Raw genomic sequence first — 25,025 nt, 5'->3', positions numbered from 1 at the left:
CTCAAGTAATCCAACTTGTGTGCTTATCATACCAAGCCTTTAAGGGTGTAATGGTTCTCAAGGCTTTGGTGGGGCATCTATTCAAAATGTGTGTAGCACAAATAACGAGTAATTACTTTTTCATACAAACATGCCATGAAGATATTTGACATGTACTCCCCCACTCAGTCTGTTCTCCGTGTGATTGCACCTACAACCTGTCTAGTTTTGAGTCATGGTTACAAACTATTTAAAATAGGTAGATACTTCAAACTTCTCCCCCATAGAATAGACCCAAGTAAATTTGAAAAGTTCATCAATAAAGGCTACCAAGCACAAATACTTTCCCATGGATGGTGTCCTCATGGGACCACACACATCACTGTCTAGGAGCTACAATTTTTTATCCAACCAAGTTGATCCATCCTTGGAAAGGATTTCTTATGCATATTTCCCAATATTTATCCTTCATTGACATGATTTGGAGGTTTCTCTACTGTAAATAGATTCAAAACCCAAATTTGGCATTCCACAAATTTCCATCTCTCATTCTAGATGTCTGTTACTAAACAAGAGCTACTATCATGTGCATCCAACTAAAACAAACCATGATAAAGGGTGCCTACAGTGACTATCTGTAGTCCCTTTCGGTATCTTTGACAATGTAGTGATCATCCTCCAAAATAATAGCATATCCTCTTCTTCTAAAAGAGGAAATGAGAAGAAGATTCTTCCTCGATTCTTCTTTATGTCCAAAACATAAAATACATCTGGAAGCAACAAGTCAATACATTCTATTGATGATAGAATAAACTTCCCGAATCCTCAAAGGGTAAGAAGAATTATTGGCACATGATATAGTTTTGCCAACACGTGTTTCTTGGAACCTAATGTGTCTCGATGCACTACTGTCAAAATACCAAATTGCAGTTGTAGGATAACTTAGACTGAGTGAAGTGTCCTTGAGATTAGGATTATAGCTACATATAAGAAAAGACCACTCTTCAGCCACACATTTTGTTGAAGCATTATCTTTGTAGTATCACTCTTGCAAACCATTCTTGAGGTCCTATCATGTGAGATGATGTAATGTATTTGAAGTATTATCAACAAATGTTGAAATTTTAGCTTCTTTCTTCTCTTTTTCAAATCATTTTATACATTCAAAGGTGGAATGGACTACCTTCTTACAATAATCACATCTTTCTTTCGTCTTTGCTTTGCCTCGTTCATCCCTTTGCTTGTTAGATTGCTGTCCAAAAGTAGCTTTTAGACTCCGCACCACCTTTAGGCTTGCTTTTGCTCTCATGGATTGCAAGTGCTTAATCATGCTTATGAGATGAGGAAGGCTTATTTTTCTTGGTTTGCACCTCCTAAAATAACCAGACCACAAGCTCTTCAAAATGAGCATTGTCTCTCAAAGACAAAGTGAGAGAAGTGTGGAAACTTAGGTAGGACTCTAACATTGATGGCAATGTCTTATAGCTTGTCATTTTTAAAAAGATGATATCGTCAATATTGAGGAGTTGTTCTTTAAGATCATAAATCATTATTGCATAATGGGTGTGCCCTTATATCTCTTATCATCACTTTCCTTGATTCCTATGCTTTCACTTTTAATAGGTGGACAGAGGTACTTCGGGATGAGCATGGCGCATTGCTTAGACGGAGGTACTTCAGGATAACATGCCGCATTGCTTTCATGCTTGGACAATTAGAGCTTGTGGAGGATCTCCATAGAGATTCTTTTAATTCACATAAGTGAATGTCAAATGCTTTGTGACTGTAGTGACATAGACTTGCGTTATTTCTAATGCCTACTAATGTCCTATCGAATCAAAATTTCCCCTTGACTCTCGGATGTGTTTGGCTCTTAAATCAAGAAGTAAACATTTAAAACAGTGTTTAATTTTTAAAAATGATTTACAAATTCCTTGGTTATATTCTCAAATAATCATCTCATGTAATTTCTTTGACAATTCAAGAAGATATGTTAAGACATACAGAAATCAAACAACTACTCTCTAGTTTTGAGATGCATTTGCAAGTCCTCACCCTTCGACCACTTCAACAAAAGTATTCCATGAGGGAGTGCTCAGACATGTAAAAATCAAACAACTACTCTCTAGATTTTGAGATGCATTTGCAAGTCCTCACCCTTCGACCACTTCAACAAAAGTATTCCATGAGGGAATGTTTGGCCAGTGTCAACATACCAACGCAGGAGAGCAATCAAAGAAATATAGATTCTATGAGAAAATGTTTAAAAAATGCTTCACGACAATATAATTCAACATTCAAACAGTCCTTGGGCTTGTGAGCCACATCTTTTGAAAAAGGATGATGGGAATTACAGATTTTGCATGGACTATCACCCCCTCAATAAGGTTATCGTCACGGATGAGTACCTACTGCTACGTCAAGATGACATCCTCGATTCTTTGCGCACACTAATTTTTCATGACAATTGATTTAAAAGTAGGATATTGACCAATCAAACTAGAAGACCATCCCAGAACTACTTTTCGAACACTATCAATTTAATGTAATGCCCTTTGGACTAAACAATGCTTTAGAGATGTTTTAGTGTGTCATGAATTTTGTTTTGCATGATTTGATAATTGAAAGCAAAGTTCTTGTCTACTTGGATGATGTTCTGATTCATTCGGCCTGCTAGGAAGACCACAAGGATGTCATCTTGCAGGTACTTCAACGGTTTCAACACTTCAATCTCAAGCTAAGCCCACTCCAGTGAAAACAAAGTTGAAATATTTGGGTGTCATCATAGTGAGTGATGGTATTCAATTGGATCCTACAAAGGTCAAAGCACTCCAAACGTTTCAAGCTCTGACCAATGTCAAGCAACTCCAACGAGTTATGGGATGGGCAGGGTTTAGCTCTCGTTTCATATCCAAGCTATTTAGTTGTGCAATTTGATGGAAAAGGCCACAAAATTTCAATGGGATTTGCAATGTCAAGATGCCTTCAATAAAATAAAAGAAAATATGAAAGAAGATGCTTTACTCAGACACCCAAATTTGATGAGGCCTTTCATCATACGCACAGATGCGTCCGCCGCCCATCGATGGATAAGGAGCAGTATTATTACAACATGATAATCAGGGCCAACTTCGACCAATCGTCTACCTCAGCCATTCGTTAAGCTCTCCCAAAAAACAATATGTTGCTATAGAATTAGAGTGCCTATTCAAAAATTGCATCCTTATGTCCATGGTGTGGATTTCCAAGTTCAAACAAATCACGCAACGCTTATGGGTCTCATGAAAAAGAGGCATCTCCAAGGTTGGATGGCAAGATGGCTTCTTCTCCTCCAGGTTTATCAATTCACAATCGCATAATGATTGGGTAAGCTCAATCAAGTTGCTGATGCTCTTTCTTGGTTCATAAATATGTTGCAGAGTTTGATGATTTTCATCAAAGTGACACTCCCAGTCGCATCATGGACACCATTTGCTTTTCACTAAGAGTCATCACAATTGCCAAATGTGGACGAATTGGATCAATTCGAATCTAAAGACACAGAAGCTCTGGATATTGTTCACAAACTCCAATCATCTAAGCCGCCATTGCATTTTCAATTGATAGATGGTTTGCTGTATTATCACAATGCACCATTCCAACTCAGACACTCTAAATAGTGTTCACAAACTCCAATCATCTATCAGTTGATGGTTTGCTGTATTATTACAAGGCACAATTCCAATCACGAATTTTTGTTCTAAAAAGCGAATGAAATTAGTATATGGATGCTTTTCATGATGGAATCTGTGGAGGACATCTTGGATTTCTCAAAGTACTCGGAAAAATTCAAACACAGTTTTATTGACTCAAACTCAAGAATAGCTTACACCATTGTCTATAGTCTTGCACTACGTGCCAATCTTTCAAGTCACCAACTTTGAAGCCAACAGAGATATGACATCCATCTCTGTAACTAGGCCATTTGAAGTGGTTGCGTACGATATCATCAGTCTTTTTTTGACATCTTCAAATGAAAATAAGTATGCCATTGTTTTGATAGACTACCTCACACGTTGGGCGATTGCGCACCCTTTGAAAACTACATCGGTCGGTGAAGTCATAGAATTCCTACCTCAAAATTCGATCTTGCCGCATGGTTTTTTAGAGCAATTGCTTTCAAATCAAGGAAGAAACGTCAAGTCCGAATGTCTCTGAATTTTGGCTAACAGGCTTAATGTGTTGCAACAATTCGCAAGGGCATATCAATGGTCTCACAGAAAGGCTCAAGTGCAGGATTAAGCTAATGCTAGCAACGTATGTGAATCACACAAATTGGGATGTCTCCCTTCTGTACGTAGTCGCTGCGTACAACACTGCTATCCAGGATTCCACAAGGACCAATGCTTTTGAAGCTCTCTATGGACAGCCACCTACTTTCGCTCTTGAAATAGGGATCATGTACAAAAATTAGATAAAGCCAAAAGACGCACGCCAATGGGCAGATTTCTTCTAGGATTCCCTTTCCTTCATTCATCAAAACACAACTGAATATCTTCATCGATCATAACAGTCGTCATCGACCAACAACATTCTCAAATGGAGATTTAGTCACGGTTAACTATCTGACTAGAAAAAAGGGATTAGCAAAAAAATCCCTTGCTAAGTGGATTGGTCCTTACCAAGTCGTCCGACCAATAGGCAAAATAACTTATGAGCTTATGAGGTGAAGCCGTCAAACAAAAACGACGTCCCACATCTCTAGGATAAAGCCATTTCATCCTCGATCAGTCTTTCTTTCTCAAGGGGGAGTAGATGTGACGACTCCTGTTGCCACGTCGGATCCATAACTAGATGTTTAGTTTCTTGATGTACTAAAACGGCTAAGTCCATGAATAGACAACTATTTAGTCGATTTTTGTAACATTGTAGAACCATTTTCTACCGTCTTGCTTTGGCTCCTACTCTCTCGTCATTTCTGTGACGCTTTCTCTCTCCTTCGTTGTCCCTCTCTTTGTCATGATCGTTATCCATGATATAGCTCTCCCTAACTCAACGTGAGAATAAGAGATCTATTGACTTGTCCCCAATGGGTAGGCCTTGCTAATCGGTTCTTTGAAAGAGAAAAATCAAGTATTTACTAATTTTTCTGTTCACTTTTTTTTTGCATGCATTGATTGGAGCAACATGCGAGTATTCTATTTCTATCCCATGAAACCCCCTCCTCTCTCTCTCTCTCTCTCTCTCTCTCTCTCTCTCTTTTCTTCTTCCACTTTTGGCTTGCTATCTAGGGAAGGCCTTAGAAAGTTTGTTTTTCCCTAAATTTTCATTGCCTTTTTGTGATTGGTTGTGACCATGTGATCTCCACCATTTCCTCCATGTTTTTATCTTCTTTTTATTTCGGACAGGCCGAATGAATGAGATTCACCTTCTTTCTCCCCCCTTTTACTCCCTCTCTCTTCTTCTTCTTCTTCTTCTTCTTCTGTCTTGTCACCTTGCAATCTGCCCTCTTTTCAGTGCACCATCTCGGGCAGGCCACATGAATGAAATTCATCTTGTTTTTTTGGAAAAACAAAGTGGACAAAAAAGCTTTCATAATATACAATAATACTATGAATGAGTAATTCATAATACAGATTACAATGAATGAGAGTTGTGCGAGAGAGTCTGCGGAGAGCTCCTGCCTCTGGTTTTGGTTGTTCGTCTCGCTACAAGAGGTGTAAGTTCTTCGTCACCACTGCTCAATACGAGCACGTTCGTTTCAATGCCGTCCTGATTCACATGATCGCTCACGTTTCCTCAAACCACGAAAGGAAACTTCCGATCTCTATTTTCTGCTTTCAGATATGGTTCTTATGCTTTTGTCCCAGCCACGTTCGAAGCAGGCGTTGGCCGTGCAGCTATCTTCAACCACAGAGACATCGTTTGCCATTCCAGTGTACGTCTTTTTCTTTCATTCTTTCCTCCGTCTGTCATCTTTCCGGCTCTCGCTTTCTCCTTGCTGTCTTCACCCGATGCCGTCCCAGCTCGTTGTTGACGTGATTCAAGAGTGTCTCTGTACGCCTCAGTTCTGTCTGGAAATCGTCGTCTCTTAACTGCTGTAGCCGTCAGCTCACATTTTTAGCCGATAACACGATTGCGATGGAAGTTAAAGAATGATAGTAGTTCAATCTTATTACCAACCTGGCTATTGAGGTGAGAATGAGCGCAATGCTCATAGTTTCCCTGTGAAAACGACGCCTTGAGTTTATCCTGCAGTTGGAGAAGCCTTTTCTTTTGTCTGGAAAGGTCGACCTGCGTGCCAATTTCCAAACGCTTTCTTTAGTAAAGGTTGACATCCGGGAGTCGCGCCACCCTGAAATCGAAAAGGCAAGTTTGTTGAAAGAACCTTGAGCCTCTTATTTTCAGCTTTGAGTATGAAGTCCTTTTGACGTAAATGCTCGGCGGCAACGCGTGCAGCAACAACCTCCGATTGCCTTCGACTAAGATCTTCAAGCCAGCTGCCAACGCAAATAGTATTAGCGTTTTGTAGCTACCGACCATATCTTACCCAAAAATTCTATTGCAATCATCACCTCTCCCTGTCTTCGGCATATTGGACTCGTAACGCCTCTAACTCTTCCTCCTGCAATGCATAAGCCAGCCAGATTAGAACAAAGAGCAGGTTTGCATGCAAATTTAACATGTGGGAAATAGTCAGAGACCTTTTGGAGAGCCGCTTTTGTGTGATGAAATGCTGCCTGAGAAATTTTCTGGAGCTCCCTGTGGTCTAACCATGACTGAAATTGATAACAATGAGCAACATGAGGTTGTATATTGTCTTTGGATGGTGCTAGAGGACTCGTTGAATTTGCGCAAATAAGATTGTCACTTACGACATGACTCGTTATGTCGGACTTTACTCCTAGTAAGTCTCTTATAACATCGTATGTCATGGTTTCTGCTTCAGCAAGCCTTTTATTCAACCGGATTATCTGCAACAGCGCAACATAATCCTTACTTTAACAATTTATATGATGAGCAAAGGCATTTTTATTAAGTTGCAGGGAGTTCAGGCAAAAATCTATGCACATAGAAAGTTTTGACAACCAGGATACGGCGCCTTAGAAAGGAGACATTCAGTAAAAGATGGCACCAATAGGAGACTTGAGTTAGTTGACACTTGAAGACTCAACCACAGTTTCAGCTTTACGTCTGAGTACCTCCTTCTGCCTTGCTGTTGCCAGATCTTCGAGTTCATTTATACGTCGCTTATTTGAGTACAGCTCCTCATCCATTTCAAAACTTATCTGCTGAGCTAATCCAGAGCTCATACATTTGAAAGCACAATTGTCGACAGTTTTTTTGGTAACTGAGAACAATTGTCTTGATACTCCTTTGTCCATGTTGACATCGCCAATCATTTCTTCCAGTGAGATGAGCTGTCATGAGCAGCCAGAAGATAAATCAAAGACTTTGTTATTTGACGGTTTATTGTTCTCAACGAAGGTGCAAAGGGATTTATTGCCGAGCTTACAAACATGATAAAGAAGAAAGAAATTACTTTTTGGTGGTGTGCTGCAGCTTGCTTTTCTGCTGCCGTAATCAATTCTTCAATTTGCGTTTCTAAGCTCTTAATCTGCACATTTTTAGGTTAAACTTTAGCTACAACATCAATTGGACTCTAATGCTATTCTTTCTTGCCTTTGCTCTAAAATTTCACATAAGGGAAGGAAATAGGCTGTCATTTAGGTTCTCAAGCAATTTGCAATGCTACATTTTTCCTATCACACAAATTCACACTTGAAAACATGATTTAATCAAAAGGAAGCCTGGAAGCCTGTCGAGAGTCCTATTCTAAGGGACTAACATGCTATATAACTTGAATTACTAAATGCATACTAATTCCATGAAATTTCCCTCCGTGAATCTTAGATATAGTAAGGATGCCTGAGCTTTACAGTTCTAGATATCTTGTCAAACTTTTGGGATAGTCATATCCCTTTTCCATGAGGCAAAGAAGTACATAAAAATGATTAATTCATATTATGCATTCATTTGAATTGGAATCTCGTTCTAGAACAGTGTGCACAGTACTGTTCTTTGTTTACAAATCTCAAAGGAAGGAATTGTTGTGGTTTTGTTGCTGGCATAAACCAATCATACCTGTGCATCTTTATCTGCAGCATCCTTTCTTAAAGTCATTATCTCTGTTTGGGCCTCCAGAAGTTGATGTTTCTTTGTTCCGCTAGAGCTGGTGGCAAAAATATAAGGAGAAGATAAAATCTGACTGCATCAAAGACTTGCAAAAGGAACAATACCATGAATCATAAGAGGAAATCAAACCTTCGTCTCCTGCTCTGCAATTCGTTGCTATTATTCTGCTCTGCTCCTACATTTGTAACCCAAATTTGATGCCTCAACGCTTGCAGCTCCATCTCCAGGTCTTCTTTGATCAATTGTTGGGTTTCTCCCTCTCTCCTGAAAATCTCCATCTGGGATACGTTTACAAGATTCAAACAAATCAAGCTTTCTTGGAACACAGAATCTTGAGCCATTCTTAGCTTAGCAAAGCTTCATGAATATGTGTAATCTGCTTACTTGGCTCTCCAATGCATGGACTGTGCTCTCAAGTTCTTCTACTGATTGCTCCAAGAGCTTCACCTCCTGTTCTTTTTCTTGAGCATGGAATTTGCTCATCTCTGCTACCTGCACAGCCTCCCGTGGGTTAGCATCACAAAATTTGCTATCTACACAAATAAGACATAGTAAGGATAACTTACTTGTTGAGCCGCTGCAGTCAGCCTCTTGTGCTCTTCTACCATTGATTTTGTTTCTTCCAACTGCTCAGTCAAAGCAAGCAGCTTGACATGCAAGTGGCCTTTCTCGCTGATAACCAAACTCAAGTCTTTATTGACGTTTTCAACAGACTGAACCATTTTCTGTTCTACCAGGGAGTTCATGTCAAGTAATTCCAGTTCAAGCTCCTCAATTGCATGCCTATTGTCTCCAAGCTTTTCTTCTAGTGTGGCGTTTTTCCTTAATGCCTCATCCACTGCTTCCTTCAAGTCAGCATTCTCTCTTTCTAGCAATGCAGCATATGTATGGCCGTCAGACAAGCTTGCCTCCAGAATAGTTAGATCCTTTGTGATGTCTTCCTTTTCTTTTTCAAGGCAAATATTTTTGCCTTCCATGGTTTTAAGCTGTTCACCCCTCATTTCAAGCTCCTCCTGAAGCGACCGAAGGATAACAATTGCTTTGTGCATCTCATCCTTCATGTCCTTGGATTCAGCAGTGCTCTCTTGTAACAAGCTGAGGTCAAAGAATGATCCTTTAAGCAGCTCCTGTTTTCTTTCAAGTTCTTGTTCCAACAGTTTTTTCTCAGTCAATGTGCTGTCCAATCTCTCCCAAATTGCATTGAAATATTTTAGCCAAGTATCGGTATCATCTTCCAACTTGGACAAAGCGAGCTCTAAGTTGTTTGCAAAGCGGATCGATGCATCCTCTCCTCCTGGCTTATTTAGAATGCGTGCAATAATGCCCTCCAGTCTTTGCAACAGAATGGTAGTGTTGCTATCATAAGTCTGAAATAACCTTATTTCAACAGCAGGTTTTTGTAGATCCCTGTCAGACCTGTACTGGATTACTCTGTCTGATTTATGGACTTTAATGTTTGCATCCTGTAACTGGCTATCAAAATCATTCAACTTTGCTTCTCTCTCTTGCAAGGCTTGTTTTGTCTCAGCGTGTGATTTTTTTACCTGGAGTGTGTCATTCCTGCTCTCTCTTAGCATGGCCAAATCTTCCATTCTTCTGTCCACCTTTATTGCCAGTTGCGCTTTCTCGACTTCTAAATGATTGTTTATTGCGAGCTTGTATTTTTCCTTCCAGCTTTCTTCAGAAGATTGGATGAAATTATGGGCATTTGGGGAGGTGATAGGTTGTAGTTCCAGTTCTTCAGTCAGCCCCTGAGAATTGTCTGAAGTGGCAATGCCATCAAAAGAAGTTGGTTTATACATTTTCTTTTGGTTTGCGAATTCACATCTTGCCTTTAAAAGGCCTTCTGTTACCTGGGACCTTTTTCTAATTTCTTTGCTCATCATGTTCATGCCTTTAAGGTCCAAAGTAAAAGATTCAATGGTTGATTGCATATTGCAAATAAAGGTACCCATCTCTCTCTCAGCTAAATCTACTAAGTTTTTAATGTCTAGCAGTATCTGCTGCACCCCCTTCTCAATTGCTTGTACTTCCTCCTCCTCTTGTGCAAGGACATCCTTTATTTTGATAATCTCACCGATGAAATACTGTCTCTCTGTCTGCCATTCGCCAAGCAGATTTAGCTTTTCAATTCTCGCACTCTCATTTGCTCTCATGAGAGCACTCAACATGAATTCTGCCTCTTTCATAATCTCTTGTCCATCTTTGAATCTCCTTAAAGATTCATCGGCCTCGCTTAGTTTTTCAGCAGCATCAAGTCTAGTTTTACTCAGTTCCAAAAGGATCTCCTTTTTTTCGTGTCTCCAAGCAACCTCAGCCTCCTGCAGTCTGTTCTCTAGCACTGTCAACATGCTGGCCATTCCTGACTCCATCGCCTCAAGCTGTTTCTGCTTCTCAGTGACTGACTGGTGGGCATCCTGTAGTTGTACTTTCAGCAACTCCAGGTGTCTGCTACCATCACCACGACAAATACAGTTTTCATTATCATGTGCCATTTTCATTTCGGTTTCCTGAAGGCTCGCCAGAGCATTTTCCATCTCCCTTTTCACATGAGAGAATATTTTGTCTTTCTCATGAACTTCAGAGATGAGCTTGTGAAGCTTGATCCTTGCTTGAATTTGACCCTCCTCATTGTCCTTGGTTAACTGCTTGTACAGCTGCTCCCCCTCTGCCCCTAGATGCAGAGAGAAATTGAGCTGTTGTTTCATACTTCCTAGCTCTTCTGTCATCCTTGCTTCCTCTTTATGCATCTTATTAACAATAGCTACAAGTGCCGCTTCTTCATTGCGTAAAGCAGACAATTCTTTTTCCTTTCCTACAGCAATCGAGTGCAGGGTGTCAATTTTTAGTTGTAGATCTTTTTTCTCACACATCCACTGTTCCTCAGAAGACCTGAGATGATCTATTGTTTTAGAGAGTGCAATGTACTTGTTTTCATCATGTTCCAATATAAAATATGCCTGGGCCAGCTCACTTTGAAGCTGTTTGAGGAGCCTTTCATTTGTCCAAGCCTTAAAGCAAGCTTGGTGTGGGTCTTTCTTAAAACCATCCTTCCACCCCTCCAACTCCTCACTATCAGAAATGAAGTCATGACTCTGCTCTGGACAATCACGTTTTCCTCCTCCTCCTGTTCCTGACTTCGCACAGGCCATTTGAGAGGAAGAGTATCTATAATTTGCTGTCTCCTTTTTACATCCCTTTGCTCTGTCACTGTTTGAGTACGTCAGATCACCTGTTTGAACGTCCAAGATCTGTCCAGCACACATGTCTATGGGCTTACTGTCAATGACTTCTGGCCGTAGCTTTTTCACTGGATTATCTTGCCATACAGATACAGCCATCTCTGACTCAACATTGCTTTTCCTTGTAACCTCTGCAATTGCGGCATCATAAAGATTCTTTACTTGGTATTCCACATCTTTAGCCATGTTGTAAACATGCTGTAGTACAGTCTGAAATGTGCCATTAAGTTCGTCGTCTATATTTGCTTGGGTTGAGCTTGTTTCTGATCCGTCCTCCAATTCCATGGATGAGCCCTTGGGCATATTTTTGATCTCCTGTAAGGCTTCATCAAGTGCCTGGTTTCCTTCATTAAGAAGATTCATTAGCTTTACTTGTGGCCCTGTTACAGGTTTGCAGGTTTCACCAGTGCGATCTTCCTCATGGGTGAGAGGTTGTGGAAACTGTGTATTCTCTGGTAGTGAATCTTTGGAGTTTAGCTGAGCATGATCTTCTTCACTAGAGTCCGATTCTTTCTGGATTCCACCAAGGCTCCCTTGTATCCTCTGTTCTTTCTTAATCAATATGTTTTGCATCTTCCTTTTTAACACCTGAATGCTTTGATACTCACCAGGCAGGGAGGGTTCTATATTATCATGAAATGTACCTGATTGTCTGTCTATGGCTTCTTCCAGCTCCTTACAGAGGTTTTTCTCTTTTTGGTTAGCCTCATCAAGCTGCCTGCTTTGTAGTTGGATTCTGGAATCTGCATCCTTTTGCTTAGAACGCTCTTTCCCTAGTGCCTTCTGAAATGCATACGATTCGACATGTACCTGCATGGGAGCACAGATGCTGCCTGTGTCTTGTATATCACCCTCCTGGATGATGTGAGCTCTGCATACCGATTCCCTTGCCTATGAAAAACCACAAACCGAACTTCATTGAAGGAATCGTAACTTGGAAGGAAAAATTACTCTTCTTTCTTTCTTTCCAATAGAAGATTTCTGGGCATATTAGATGAGCAAACACATTGCTGGCAGCTGAGGTACTCTCTCTCTCTCTCTCTCTCTCTCTCTCTCTCTCTCTCTATTTTCACACTTCTCTCTAGCCTCAAAACAAGCCACCATGTGATTGGAAGGAATTCATAAAATTCAGACTAATCTTTACTTCTTTCTAACATGGCATCTTTGGACATGCTAGATGAATATACAATTTGCTTCTCTCTCTCTCTCTGCCCCCCCCTCCCCCTCTCTCATGTGATATTCTCTAGGGAAAGGTGCACTCCACATGATAAGTGAGAATAATGCAGACAGATGCCTTGTTTCGACCAAGGTAGAGTATGGCCGGAAGCATTTGGAGGCTACCATGGAGAGATCTCTAATTGTATGTGTTCCACGTAGCTGATGGAGACTAGGAACATTCGTATGCACAAACCACTACATGGTTCATTCACATGGCATGTCGATTAACCATATTCCTTCATATGTGTTTTCTCTTGTCACCTCCCTCTTTCGCATGATATAACAAGATCATCAGTTCATCACAGATGTCCTATGGTAGAGATGATCTAGGAGAATGGATATCCTCACCACAGCCCGATTCCACTAAAATGGACAGACATATACAAACCTCATCTCAGGAGCTCCCAATCGAGGTAGGGTGTGACATTGCAGCCACCTGACAGATTTGAGACTCAATCTCGATGGCGTGTGCGAGGTGACTAAAGAGATGCAGAACATACTTTGAGATTTAGCATAGGGCTAAGAGGTGTGTCGTAAGTACAAGACTCTAATACCTAAAATTTTTAGAGGCATAAGAGACATAAAATCCATAGGCAAGAATTAAATATTTACGGAGTCACCAAGTTTGACGCATTGATAACTTTTGCAAAACTATAGTCATGTTAAGTATGATAATGAAATTTTGTATGTCTAGCAACCTGAATTAATGCTTCCATAGGAGAATTTCTGTTCACCTTTGGTATCTTAGTGAATATAACCATCTACATAGAAATTCCTTTAGCCATCCCACACATGAATATGAGGCTTACCTTTAACAGCCTTAGTTAGAACTAAAGTCTGATATTATTAAAGCTGACACATAATACAAACTTGATACATGAAATGGGCTAAAAAAGCTACATTTTTGGGCTAAAAAAGCTACATTTTAGAGCCTAGCAACCAAGACCTCAAGCTAGAAATTAAAAAGACATGCTGTCATTTTCTTCCTCACACTCCTCATCACGTCCATCTTGAGAGTTACCATCGGATGATGAAGAAGTCCCAAAGTCTCCCTCAAAGATAGTATTGCCATCATCATCATATGTCCTCCACTTTTCAAGCGCATTGGTAATCATGCCCATGTCCATGTCCATGAACATGAGCAGCCTAGCCTCCCAAGCCTTGTGCCTCGACCTAATGGAACACTATCAATAGAAATACTGATGTGTAGTAATTCAAGGATGACTACAAGACATACCTATTTAAAGTCTTCAGGTCCTTATGAAGCTAGGCAAAAGGGTGGGAATTTTAGGGTTGGTTGGGAAAATGGGTTTTATGTGTGTTCTTGGTCAGTTTGACTGGGTTACTGAAGGGTTAGTGTAGTGTGTAGGGTTAGTGGAGTCTTTAGGCTTTACACGTGTCTGCTTCCCTCCATGTTGTTGCTATTTGTGGACAACTTCCCTCACCCATGCCTTTCCCCTCCAACGGATGTTTCTGGATCCCTGCAAGCGTCTGAGTTTGCCTCCTCGGTTTCTTCTTATTGATGTGCACCATGGAGAGTAGGTAGCAACAACAATACATCTTGGACATTTTTCAGAGTTCCAAGGCACATGGACTTCCAATGGAATCCTTCTTAGGCTTCTGGATTACTCATTGACAACACCAGAGAGAAATCATTCTCTAGACACACACAGAGTGTATCCTTGCTTTTACTTCACAAGGGCGATGAGGACATAGGCCTTGTCAAGAAGAACAAACATAGGCCTTAAGAGCCCTTGTCCCATCTAAGGCACATCGTTGTCAGGGTACCTCGCGATGCCCATAGATGTGCACCATGGAGAGTAGGAAGTCCAAAGCGACTACCGTATATCTTGGACATATTCCACAGCTCCAAGGTACCGGTACTTCTCGTGGAACCCTTCTCAAGCTTGTGCATTACTTGTTGACAACACATGGGAGAAACCATTTCCGGTGTTTTTCTCATAAGTTAACTGATTTGGTCTCATAGATCCCTTTTGCCTTCCCCAAGAATTAATAAACCTTCTTTTTCTCTTTTGCCAAATCTTGTTGTTCTTTATGTGCATATAGATAAGAAAATTTAGCGGAGCATGATTTGGCTATGATTTTTGTACAATAAGGTTGAGTTTTTGTTTGACTCTTGATCCTTTGTATGGTCCCTTAGTGAGAGCTCAACCACATACGTAGCCTGAACCTCATTAAAATCGTTTGAGTGTCTACACTGGAAGATGAGTATACTCTCGCAATTGAAGCTATAGACCGTTGTGGAGTGGAATCCTACCAAAAGAAAAGGGAAATCATTGGTGATAATTATCGAGCATCTTGAGTGTTCATAGAAAAACCACACACGTGCATGCGCACACGCATGCATGCATACACATAAAATTTAGACCCAAGCATGAAGAGGCTGTACTTTCAGAATTGCAGGAGAAGGTGAACTGAACTGGTTTCAATCATTTCATTGAAATAGTTTCAAGATTTTCATTGAAATACATCTCAAACCAACATAAATAGTAAACACCACTCCTTGCTGCTGATCATAAGTATTGGACAGCAAGTATAACAATTTTGGTGATGCTAAGATACTAACAAATCATGTCTGCATCTCATGAATCAAATCATGAAGCAAATGTTGCTCTAGACATTATTTTATAGATTGTCTCCAAGAGTCTGATTGTTATGATAGAGGGTGCTTTTATAGAATGTAAGAAGGGCCATTAAGGATAGGATGATAACCAAGTTTGGGATCTCGGCTAGCAAACAAACACATCCAACATGGCCATGTCTAAATAAAGACATTTGGTTCATCATGGACAGCTAGGACAAATGAGATTGTCACAAGCTGAAACCATTTCAATTGGGACCCTTAGCTAGATAGGACTTCATCCAAACCACAAAGTTGATATTGAGGATGCTAAGATTCTAAACAAAGCATGTCTATATCTCATGCATCAAATCATAAAGCAAATGTTTCTTTAGCCATGATTTTATAGATCTTCTCCAAGAGTGTGATTTGTTATATCCGCAAAGAATCTAACAAGGGCCTTTAAGGATAAGATTTGTGATATTGGCATAAGTTGAAACCGTCTTAATTGGGACCCTTAGGATAAGATAAGACTTCATTGAGCGCTTGGCTTAAATGCAACAATCCACCACCATGTGGCAGAAAATGAATCGACATGGTGACATGGTAGTGGTAGGTGAAGTTACCCTTTTGAACTAGGAGTACCGAGACCTATTAATACAAACTAGGGGGCTTAGATGGGTTATATATGGAAAATGGACTTTCACAAGAGATATACCATGGATGCAATGGATTAGAGTAAGCTAACCTCATGGAAATCATCCTCATGGGTGAGGGCCTAGACACTAGGAAGCTATTGATTGCTATGTCCCTAAAAAATGTAACAAGAGCCTTCTAGGATGATAACCAAGTTTGGGATCTCAACAACATGGCTGTGTCTAAATAAAGACATTTGGTTCATCATGGATAGCTAGGATACATGAGATTGTCATAAGGCCATAGTTGCACGAAACGGCCGTTTCGCAATACCTGTTTTTAAGAAAAAAAAATCAATAAATATTTGGTGGGTTTGTTTGTTGGGTGGCTTTGCGTAAAGGGGGGGGTTGTTTTGTTGGGGGTGGTTGGCTCTCTTTTTATTAAATTGGTTTTTGCCCTCTTTTGATTAAAACATTTTTCGTCGATTTGTCACCTCATGTCGTCATTTTCGCCGCCTCCTGTGCTGCTGGTCTCCAGCCTCTCCATCTTTGATCCCTAGGCCTTGGCACCCGCAGCCTGCTCTCCTCTCCATCCCTCCATTCAGAAGGTTGCTCTCCACCTTATAGGCTGCAGCTTGCTCTCCATCCTCTCCATCCGGCAGGTTGGTAGTTGCTCTCCATCCTGCAGGTTGGCAGTTGCTCTCCAGCCTCTCCATCTTTGATCCCTGGGCCTTGGCACCCGCAGCCTGCTCTCCTCTCCATCCCTCCATTCAGAAGGTTGCTCTCCACCCTACAGGTTGCAGCTTGCTCTCCATCCTCTCCATCCTGCAAGTTGGCAGGTGCTCTCCATCCTGCAGGTTGGCAGTTGCTCTCCATCCCTCCACTACCTCTCCATCCTCCTCCTCCGACTCCTTCTACCTCTCTATCCTCTTTCACCTCCCCATCCTCCTTCTACCTCTCCATCCTTTCTCACCTCTCCATCCTCCCTCTCAAACTTCGGATTGTGATAACTTCAACTTGTTAGAACTTGGAACTTGGAACTTAGAATTAAGAAGCATAGAAGCATGCATGATGCTTCAAGTATAGATAATTGTATTATGTATGATTTGCACTCTATTGATAATTATATTATGTATAAAAAATAACATTTTATACATATATTGTATCATATTGCCGTTTCTTCCGTTTCCGTTTCAACGGGAGCCGGAAACTCCGTTTCTTCCGTTTCCGTTTCAGCTGGCACCTATGCATAAGGCTGGGACCCTTAGGACTTCATTGGTCACTTGACTTGAATGCAACAACCCACTGCCATGTGGGTTATGAACCTACATGGTGACAGGTGAAGTTGCCATTTCGAACTAGTACCGATACCTATATTTACAAATTAGGGGCCTTAGACGGTTTGTATTTGGGAGATGGACTTTCTCAAGAGATATACTTGACACACAGTAGTGACAGGTGAATTGACATTTTGAACTAGAAGTATTGATACCTATATATACCTACTTGACACATAGTAGTGATAGGTGAAGTTGCCATTTTGAACTAGGAGTACCGATACCTATATATACATACTTGACACATAGTAGTGACAGGTGAAGTTGCCATTTTGAACTAGGAGTACCGATACCTATTTATACAAATTAGGGGCCTTTGATGGTTTGTATTTGGGAGATGGACTTTCCCAAGAGATGTACCTTGGATGCAATGGCTTAGAGCAAGCTAACCTCAGGGGTAGGACTTCATCCTCATGGGTGAGGATGCCTATGATATGGGATGCTTAAGAAGGAGATGGCAGCGTTACAGACAACCATACAAGGAAAGCATGCTGAGTTCACACAGCAAATCACTAAAGGTAACTGGTTGTATGGAACTGTAATGGCACACTTTGGTCCGACCCAGGTGGCTTCTCGGAGACATACACAGGCAGAGACATCATCTTCTACACTGACACACACATGAGAGCCCAGAGAGAGGGCTGCCCACAGTGACAGGGTACACCTAGGAGTCTGCTCATAGGAAAGAAATGAGGAGAGATAGTGGGGTGCGAGGCTCTGGAGGAGTAGCTGTCCTTTTCAAAACACACTTGAGACCACTCATATCTGTGGTACGGAGAGAGGAACATGCACGTCACATGTGGATATGAGTGCAGCCACTAGATGCCCGACCTATCTTCATTGCAGTATGCTATTTTCCCTCACACACGTCATCATATGCCCATGATGTCACTACAAAGGGGCACAGACTCACTTTCACCTATTGTGGTGAACCAGTGGAGATAGTGCAGTCATACACATATTTGGGAGCAGTCTTCAGAGGACCCATCTTCACGATGAAGCATGCAGCCCAGGCACGACTCACACGAGGGCATAGTGCTTTGGCTAGGCTAGAGCGACAGTGTTTCCTGGCGCAATTCCAAGATCCACCAACAAAGGGCTGGGTTTTCGACACACTAGTGCGACCGACTGTCATGTATGCAACAACTTTCGGGGGGTGCGATCTCCCGAGGACAGATTGGAGGAGCTTCGAGCAGCTACAGGTGACGATGGGATCCAGGATGATTGATGTAAGCCCTCAGTTACACATGAGATAGTACAAGCAGAGTTCGCAACGACACCTCTCCAGGTTGCTGCCATCTTTCAGAAAGTGACTTTCATCCATAGGATGTGGGACTTACCCCATTGGAGGCTTCCGAGGTTGGCCCTAGAGTCATCCAGACGACTCGCAAAGAGTGGGCAGACACATGGTATGCACGCATATCTACAAGGCTTGCCAAGCACGGTATCCAGATGGATAGGCTTCCCCCCTTTCAGTACAGCATGGAGGCACCTCGTGAGTTGATCCCGCGAGATGAGATCAACCATATTATACGGTTAGACCTCCTCCAGCTTCACATATTCTGGACTTGGGGGGAGGACTAGGAACTCCCCACCAAGACCTAGTTCTACCGCGACCACTTCATGAGAGTATCAGAGGAGGGATTCATTACCAGACCCCAGTATCTCGAGGATAGAGGAGTATCTCATGCACTGAGGATTGCCATTTGTCAGATGCGGGTTTAATCCCATCAGCTGAGGATTGAGGCAGGGAGAGTAGCGGGTATACCTAGAGAGCAATGGATCTGCACGCTATGTACGCTGGGGGCGGTTGAGATAGAGGAGCATTTTCTTTGTGTTTGCCTAGCCTACTACGAGATTTGAGGACACTACCATTGCCTTTACCTAGAGGGGAATGGCTTTGGTCCTTGTCACGATTGATCCATTTTCATGACCAGGTCTGTATTTGACTCTATCTGATGGAGATGCGGCGGCGACACAAGGAGGCGCTTCTACGACAGATCAGAGAGCAACAGGGGGTGGTCAGACCACTACAGGACATAGAGGATGATCGGACACAACGGCACGTCGCAGACTTCTATACATTTGAGTCAGGCCCCGGACATAGTGGAGTGGAGTGGAGTGGAGTGGAGGTAGAGGAGTTAGCCGATATGAGAGCAGTTTGGATGAGCAGTCGACATAGTACCGCTGAGAGAGGGACACAGAGGCCACATGTGCAACAAAGAGCCCCCAGAGCACACTCTATTGAGATCCGACCTATCACAGCTTTTCTCAGAGAGCAGTGGATCTGCACGCTATGTACGCTGGGGGCGGTTGAGATAGAGGAGCATTTTCTTTGTGTTTGCCCAGCCTACTACGAGATTTGAGGACACTACCATTGCCTCTACCTAGAGGGGAATGGCTTCGGTCCTTTGTCACGATTGATCCATTTCCATGACCAGGTCTGTATTTGACTCTATCTGATGGAGATGCGGCGACACAAGGAGGCACTTCTACGACAGATCAGAGAGCAACAGGGGGTGGTCAGAGCACTACAGGACATAGAGGATGATCGGACACAACGGCATGTCGCAGACTTCTATACATTTGAGTCAGCCCCCGGACATAGTGGAGTGAAGGTAGAGGAGTTAGCCGATATGAGAGCAGTCTGGATGAGCAGTCGACACAGTACCGCCGAGAGAGGGACACAGAGGCCACATGTGCAACAAAGAGCCCCCAGAGCACACTCTATTGAGATCCGACCTATCACAGCTTTTCTCAGAGGAGACCGACAGAGACGAGGGATCACTCTAGACATAGCCCAGAGAGTCCAGAGAGCGAGGAGACCGCGCCCCCAACCGAAGCACGAGACAGCTCGACAGATGCAGATACGAGATATTTTCGCAGCCCACTAGAGAGCCATCACTGTACCAGGCTTCGATTTCGTCTAAACGCCTGGATAGATTGATTGATATGATATGATATGATTATGATTATGATTCTATTACTTTGTCCCATAGGCCCGCGAGGTCTCCCGTGGACGTTAATATATCTTTCTTTCTTTCTTTCTAGACACTAGGGGCTCTATTGTGGCTAAACATATTGAGCCCATTTATAGGGATGAGTCAGCTAGCTCTCTCCTACATGATCTAAGTTGGTTCTGTTGCTTATCCATCTTGCATTCCATATTTGTTTGCTACTTTATTTGTGTACCCATTATGTACAAGAATACATGCTTTAATTTTTGAATGTATCAACAAAATTGCATTGTAAAATGTGTATTAGTCTAGCTAGCAAGCATATGCATGTATTCAAATGGCCAATAAAATAATAGATATAACTAATTTATTTATAGTTCTTAACGCCCATGAGCTATTGTTGATGTCGAAGTTCATTTGAACTGGGTCAGTTGGTACATGTTATGTGGTGTGATAATTTATTTTTACATGTTATGTGGCATGATAATTTATTTTAATGGGAATAAACAAATATTGTATATGACAAATATGAGCTTGCTGATATCACCTATATACTTTAGGGAGTACTTTGGGCTTCTTAGAAACTGATTGTATTCACAAACATTATAAATTCATGCAATGCCAACCTATGTTGTAAGCTTCAGCACATGAATAGTGCTTGAGTCCTATTTGGCTATATCTATAGGTTGTCCTTGTAATTGTGCTTTGTTTTTTATTATTTCTATCACTCTTTTCTTACCGAATATATTATAGGCAAACCAAAAAAAGGAGGTTATGTGTTAACACTGAAGAAATTAATATTTCTAAAAAGAAGTTTGAGCTGCTTAAATTTTCACAGAGAGCAATTATGATTTGGCAAGAAGCTTGTGTACGTAAATAATTGCAATCATCTCGTACTCCAAACAACTTAACATTGTTCTTACTTGCATGTCCAATCGGGTTTGCTCCTCTTGTTGGCCTTGCAAAATACCTTTTTCAAGAAGATCTAAAACCTGTGGAAAAAGATGGAAACTATTTTATGATATGCACGTGCTTGTTAAATATACAATCATCTATGTGACTAGAAAATAACTTCTTTAATGTTGATGTCCACCCACCTGGATTCTCAAACTTGTGAGTTCAGCCATTAGTTGTTCTTGCTCCCCTCCATAGTGAGATTCATATCTACAAAAAACATGTATTACTTTGACATAGTGATGAATATTTATCCATTTCTAAGCTAATCAAGCAACTATTCTATAAGCTACATGACTTTCCCTCCACCATTCATGTAGCTACCATTATGGTTGGAATAGTGAGACCAAGGGTGAAATTAACAACATCATAAGAGCTAAGATCTTGGTTGGTTGAGATTCATATGCCATGCAAAGAGACATTGCATTGTCACAATTAGTGAAGCTCATAGAAAATTACAATGGACTCTTAGTGCTTCCTAGCGACCATGCTAGATGGAATTGAAGGGTTACTCGAGTTGAGAGAGAGAGAGAGAGAGAGAGAGAGAGACCAAAATTATGATGGGGAAAGGAGTCAACCACCCATGGCCATGACTTTGTTCAACAATAACTAGGACAAGATATCGCAACAATCTTCTATTGACGCACACATGCAATTCCTCCCCTCAAAAAGGGAGGATAATGTCACGAAATCATATTTATCCCAAGAAATAAAGAGAAATATTTATTAGCATGACTTCGGTCAAAGAAAGTTGACTTCAGCAACTAGTAGGAGTTTTAATTTTCTTTGCTTAGAGAACTGTGGGGACACCCATAAGGGACTAGGAATAGTCCAAGAATCAGAATGCATGCATTTGTTTAACCTCTAATGGGTTGAAGTGTTGGAGATTGTTTGGTAGCCTAGCCTATAAAGAGAGAGGTTTGTGCCCTCAAGAACACAGAGTGCATTGTACTCAGCTTCATGCTCTTCGTAGATCCAGTTGTACAAAGTTATTTTCGATTCAATAAAGACGGGGGGGCCACCCCTTATTTAGGGACCGCCTTGAAACCCTAAAACGAATTGGTAATCAGCCTTGAAACCCTAAGACGAATTGGTAAACAACCGTGAAAACCTAAAACAAGTCACTTTTGCTAAAAAAAACGCAGCCCGGATCCTCAATTCGCCTGCCAATCGTAGCAATAGAACACACTTCACAGCAGAGAGAGAGAGATTGTTCACACTCATGACTGTTGCAGAGAGAGAGAGAGAGAGAGAGAGAGAGAGAGAGAGAGAGAGAGATTGTTCACACTCATGACTGTTGCAGTCAGAATTTACGATAGTGACTATCTTCTATGTTGGCCTTTGTAAATCACTGATGAAGCACTTGATAGCTGAAGGCTTCCCTCAATGAGGAGGACTCAATAGCACATCTGGCTTCTCAATGGAGAGGTTGGATCTGACTAGAGGATAGGGTTTGCTGCTCATGTCTGAGTTTGGCTATGGCTGATGGCTGAGAACGCCTCTCACCTAAATAGTGGATGGTCTTGGGTTTGCTGTTCATGGCTGAATTCAGCAATGGCTAATGGCTGAGAACTCCTCTCAGATAAGCATTGGATATCAAGAGGCTATGGTGGCTGAAGGGGCTGCCAGGGAAGGGCTGATGGCTGCTGAGGCTGCTAGCTGATGTGCTGTACCAGGTGATGCTGGAAGAATGAAGCTTTAACCTCCTTTATAGTTCAGAAGGCTCCTGTAACAGCCATCTACACAAGCTGGTCTGTAACTTCCATTCACAGACTGGTATGTAGTTGCCATTTCCAGAAGCTGAATCGAGTTTACAGACGGGATCTGAGCCAAGTTGAAAGGCTGCTGTAACTCTGCCAGTTTTTTCCTACCTGCATGGTCTTGCTATGGCTGACCTGGCATGTTTTCTATTGCATACTGCTGTGGATGATGACCTCATGCGGCTGATCTGCTGCCATGTCTCCTGTGTCTGGATCTAGCTCTGGCTGAGGGTTTGACAGCCTTGTGGTTAGGTAGATGGCCATGTTAGAAATGACCCAACAGAGGGTACACACAGCGGAAGACTTATAGTAATGCCCAGGAGCTCACACAGTGTGGTGTGGGGTGTGGAATCACAAACTTCTTTACTTAATGTGCGTCACATAGATGTGCAGACTCATCAATAGACAATGAACCAGCCAGATAGAGAAACCACCAAAATATATTTCCGTCCAAAACTATGGACACAATACAAAAGATATAGATCCAGAGTCCCACCAATGGTGTGGTCCTCTGATCTAACCACAAGGTCCTTCTCCTATCTGCCGGCTATCTCTAGACTTGTTCTTCTCCACCTTACTGCTTGTGAATCAGCCTAGGTGGGCAGCCCCTGCTAAGCTTTGTCTGCAGCACACAGGTCCCTGTTCCACTGCTCCAACCTGCTTGTGAATGGCTGCTCTAGAAGGTGTGACGATCTCAGCACACAGGTCCCTGTTCCACTGCTCCAACCTGCTTGTGAATGGCTGCTCTGGAAGGTGTGACGATCTCAGCACCTTGCTGCCCTAGAAGACAGCCAAGGTCCAGCCTCTCCCTAGAGCTAAGTCTGCAGCACCTATTGCACTCTCTCACCTCCTGTAGATAGGCCCAGAGAGTAGGCTTCCTGCTGCTCCTTTCTGCCCTGGAACTGCTGGCTATGCTGGATGTGAAATGAGGCCACAAGCCTCTCCTTTTATAGACCCCAAGGGCCCCTTGAACTAACCGACCAGCCAGCCCTAAATGAGCCAACTGGCTGGTCTGTTTGGGCTGACCAGTCTGCCCCAAAACAGCCCTTTGGTCTCTTCTCTTGGGTCCCTACTGCTGTCCTCTGCTCCGCCTTATGCTCCTGCAGATCAGCCAGGTACCCGCCTCTCTTCTTTTGGGGCACATCCTGCCCTAGGTCTCCCTCCCCCACGCTCTCCTCATTTGGGGGCTTACAGATGGGGAGGTGACCTTTCCAACACCCCCTCTCATTGACACATCTTGGCCCAATGCCAACACGTCGATGAAGATGCTCCAATAACTCCCTGGTCGTAGTCCTCTGGAACTTTTCGGTGTCAAAATATTTTCTTGGCTTTTCATCCAGTGGCTCCTGCTCCACCAGGTCTGGTTCCGATTCCGCACACAATCCTGGTACATAGGTCCATCTTTGGTAGCACCTCCTGGCACCACCCCCTTCCGTCACATTCCTGCCTTCGAACTCGAGCAATCCAGCCGTCACGATCTTCCAGTTGTCCCCCTCATAATGAGTGAACAACCTGGAGTCTTCCAGGCACCATGCTCTGAGGGTCTGTTTCAACCCGTCCTTCCTTTGGCAAGGTCTGCAACAAAAGTACATCTCCAGATAACCTGGACCGCGAACTTTAAATGCACCTGATTGAACCTGAGTCACCCTCCTCCTCACAAGGGCACGATCCTCCAGTGGTGGAAGTCGATTCCCAAGAGCTTCTGAATCAGGGTCGTCCTTCAGCAAGGTCCCTGCCTTCAGGCTCCCACACCTGTGAACCTCCTACTTGGGCTCTGATACCATGTTAGAAATGACCCAACTGAGGGTACACACAGCGGAAGACTTATAGTAATGCCTAGGAGCTCACACAGTGTGGTGTGGGGTGTGGAATCACAAACTTCTTTACTTAATGTGCGTCACATAGATGTGCAGACTCATCAATAGACAATGAGCCAGCCAGATAGAGAAACCACCAAAATATATTTCCGTCCAAAACTATGGACACAATACAAAAGATATGGATCCAGAGTCCCACCAATGGTGTGGTCCTCTGATCTAATCACAAGGTCCTCCTCCTATCTACCGGCTATCTCTAGACTCGAGTTCGCGTGCTCCACCTCGAGCTTCTATAGACTTTCCGTCCAGTGTGTTCTTCTCCACCTTACTGCCTGTGAATCAGCCTAGGTGGGCAGCCCCTACCAAGCTT

General features: G+C 42.5%; 1 protein-coding gene across 2 annotated transcripts in view; it reads right to left on the bottom strand.

Moving 5' to 3' along the window:
• Positions 1-5,621: 5,621 nt before the first annotated feature.
• The window catches only part of LOC147899395 (kinesin-like protein KIN-12E), a 31,645-nt gene continuing 12,241 nt past the window's right edge, over positions 5,622-25,025 (bottom strand). Inside the window, exons 17-30 of one of the 2 annotated variants that reach the window (XM_087378183.1) lie at positions 21,222-21,288; positions 21,048-21,116; positions 8,721-12,287; positions 8,539-8,646; positions 8,284-8,432; positions 8,104-8,191; positions 7,502-7,576; positions 7,161-7,379; positions 6,834-6,932; positions 6,663-6,737; positions 6,534-6,583; positions 6,347-6,458; positions 6,142-6,252; positions 5,622-6,056 (exon numbers count right to left, since the gene is read on the bottom strand). In XM_087378183.1, coding sequence (XP_087234309.1) covers positions 5,931-6,056; positions 6,142-6,252; positions 6,347-6,458; positions 6,534-6,583; positions 6,663-6,737; positions 6,834-6,932; positions 7,161-7,379; positions 7,502-7,576; positions 8,104-8,191; positions 8,284-8,432; positions 8,539-8,646; positions 8,721-12,287; positions 21,048-21,116; positions 21,222-21,288 — 4,915 coding nt within the window. In that variant the 3' untranslated portion in view covers positions 5,622-5,930. The remainder of the gene's footprint in view (positions 6,057-6,141; positions 6,253-6,346; positions 6,459-6,533; positions 6,584-6,662; positions 6,738-6,833; positions 6,933-7,160; positions 7,380-7,501; positions 7,577-8,103; positions 8,192-8,283; positions 8,433-8,538; positions 8,647-8,720; positions 12,288-21,047; positions 21,117-21,221; positions 21,289-25,025) is intronic. The other variant, XM_087378184.1, reaches the window with a different exon arrangement.

The sequence above is a fragment of the Dipteris shenzhenensis genome, chromosome 8 (genome assembly GCF_047967505.1).
Source record: "Dipteris shenzhenensis isolate YYH24624 ecotype China chromosome 8, Dip_SZ_1.0, whole genome shotgun sequence".
Taxonomy (NCBI): domain Eukaryota; kingdom Viridiplantae; phylum Streptophyta; class Polypodiopsida; order Gleicheniales; family Dipteridaceae; genus Dipteris; species Dipteris shenzhenensis.
The sequence above is the reverse complement of the archived record's forward strand: the minus strand, read 5'-3'. Positions and strand labels throughout refer to the sequence as shown.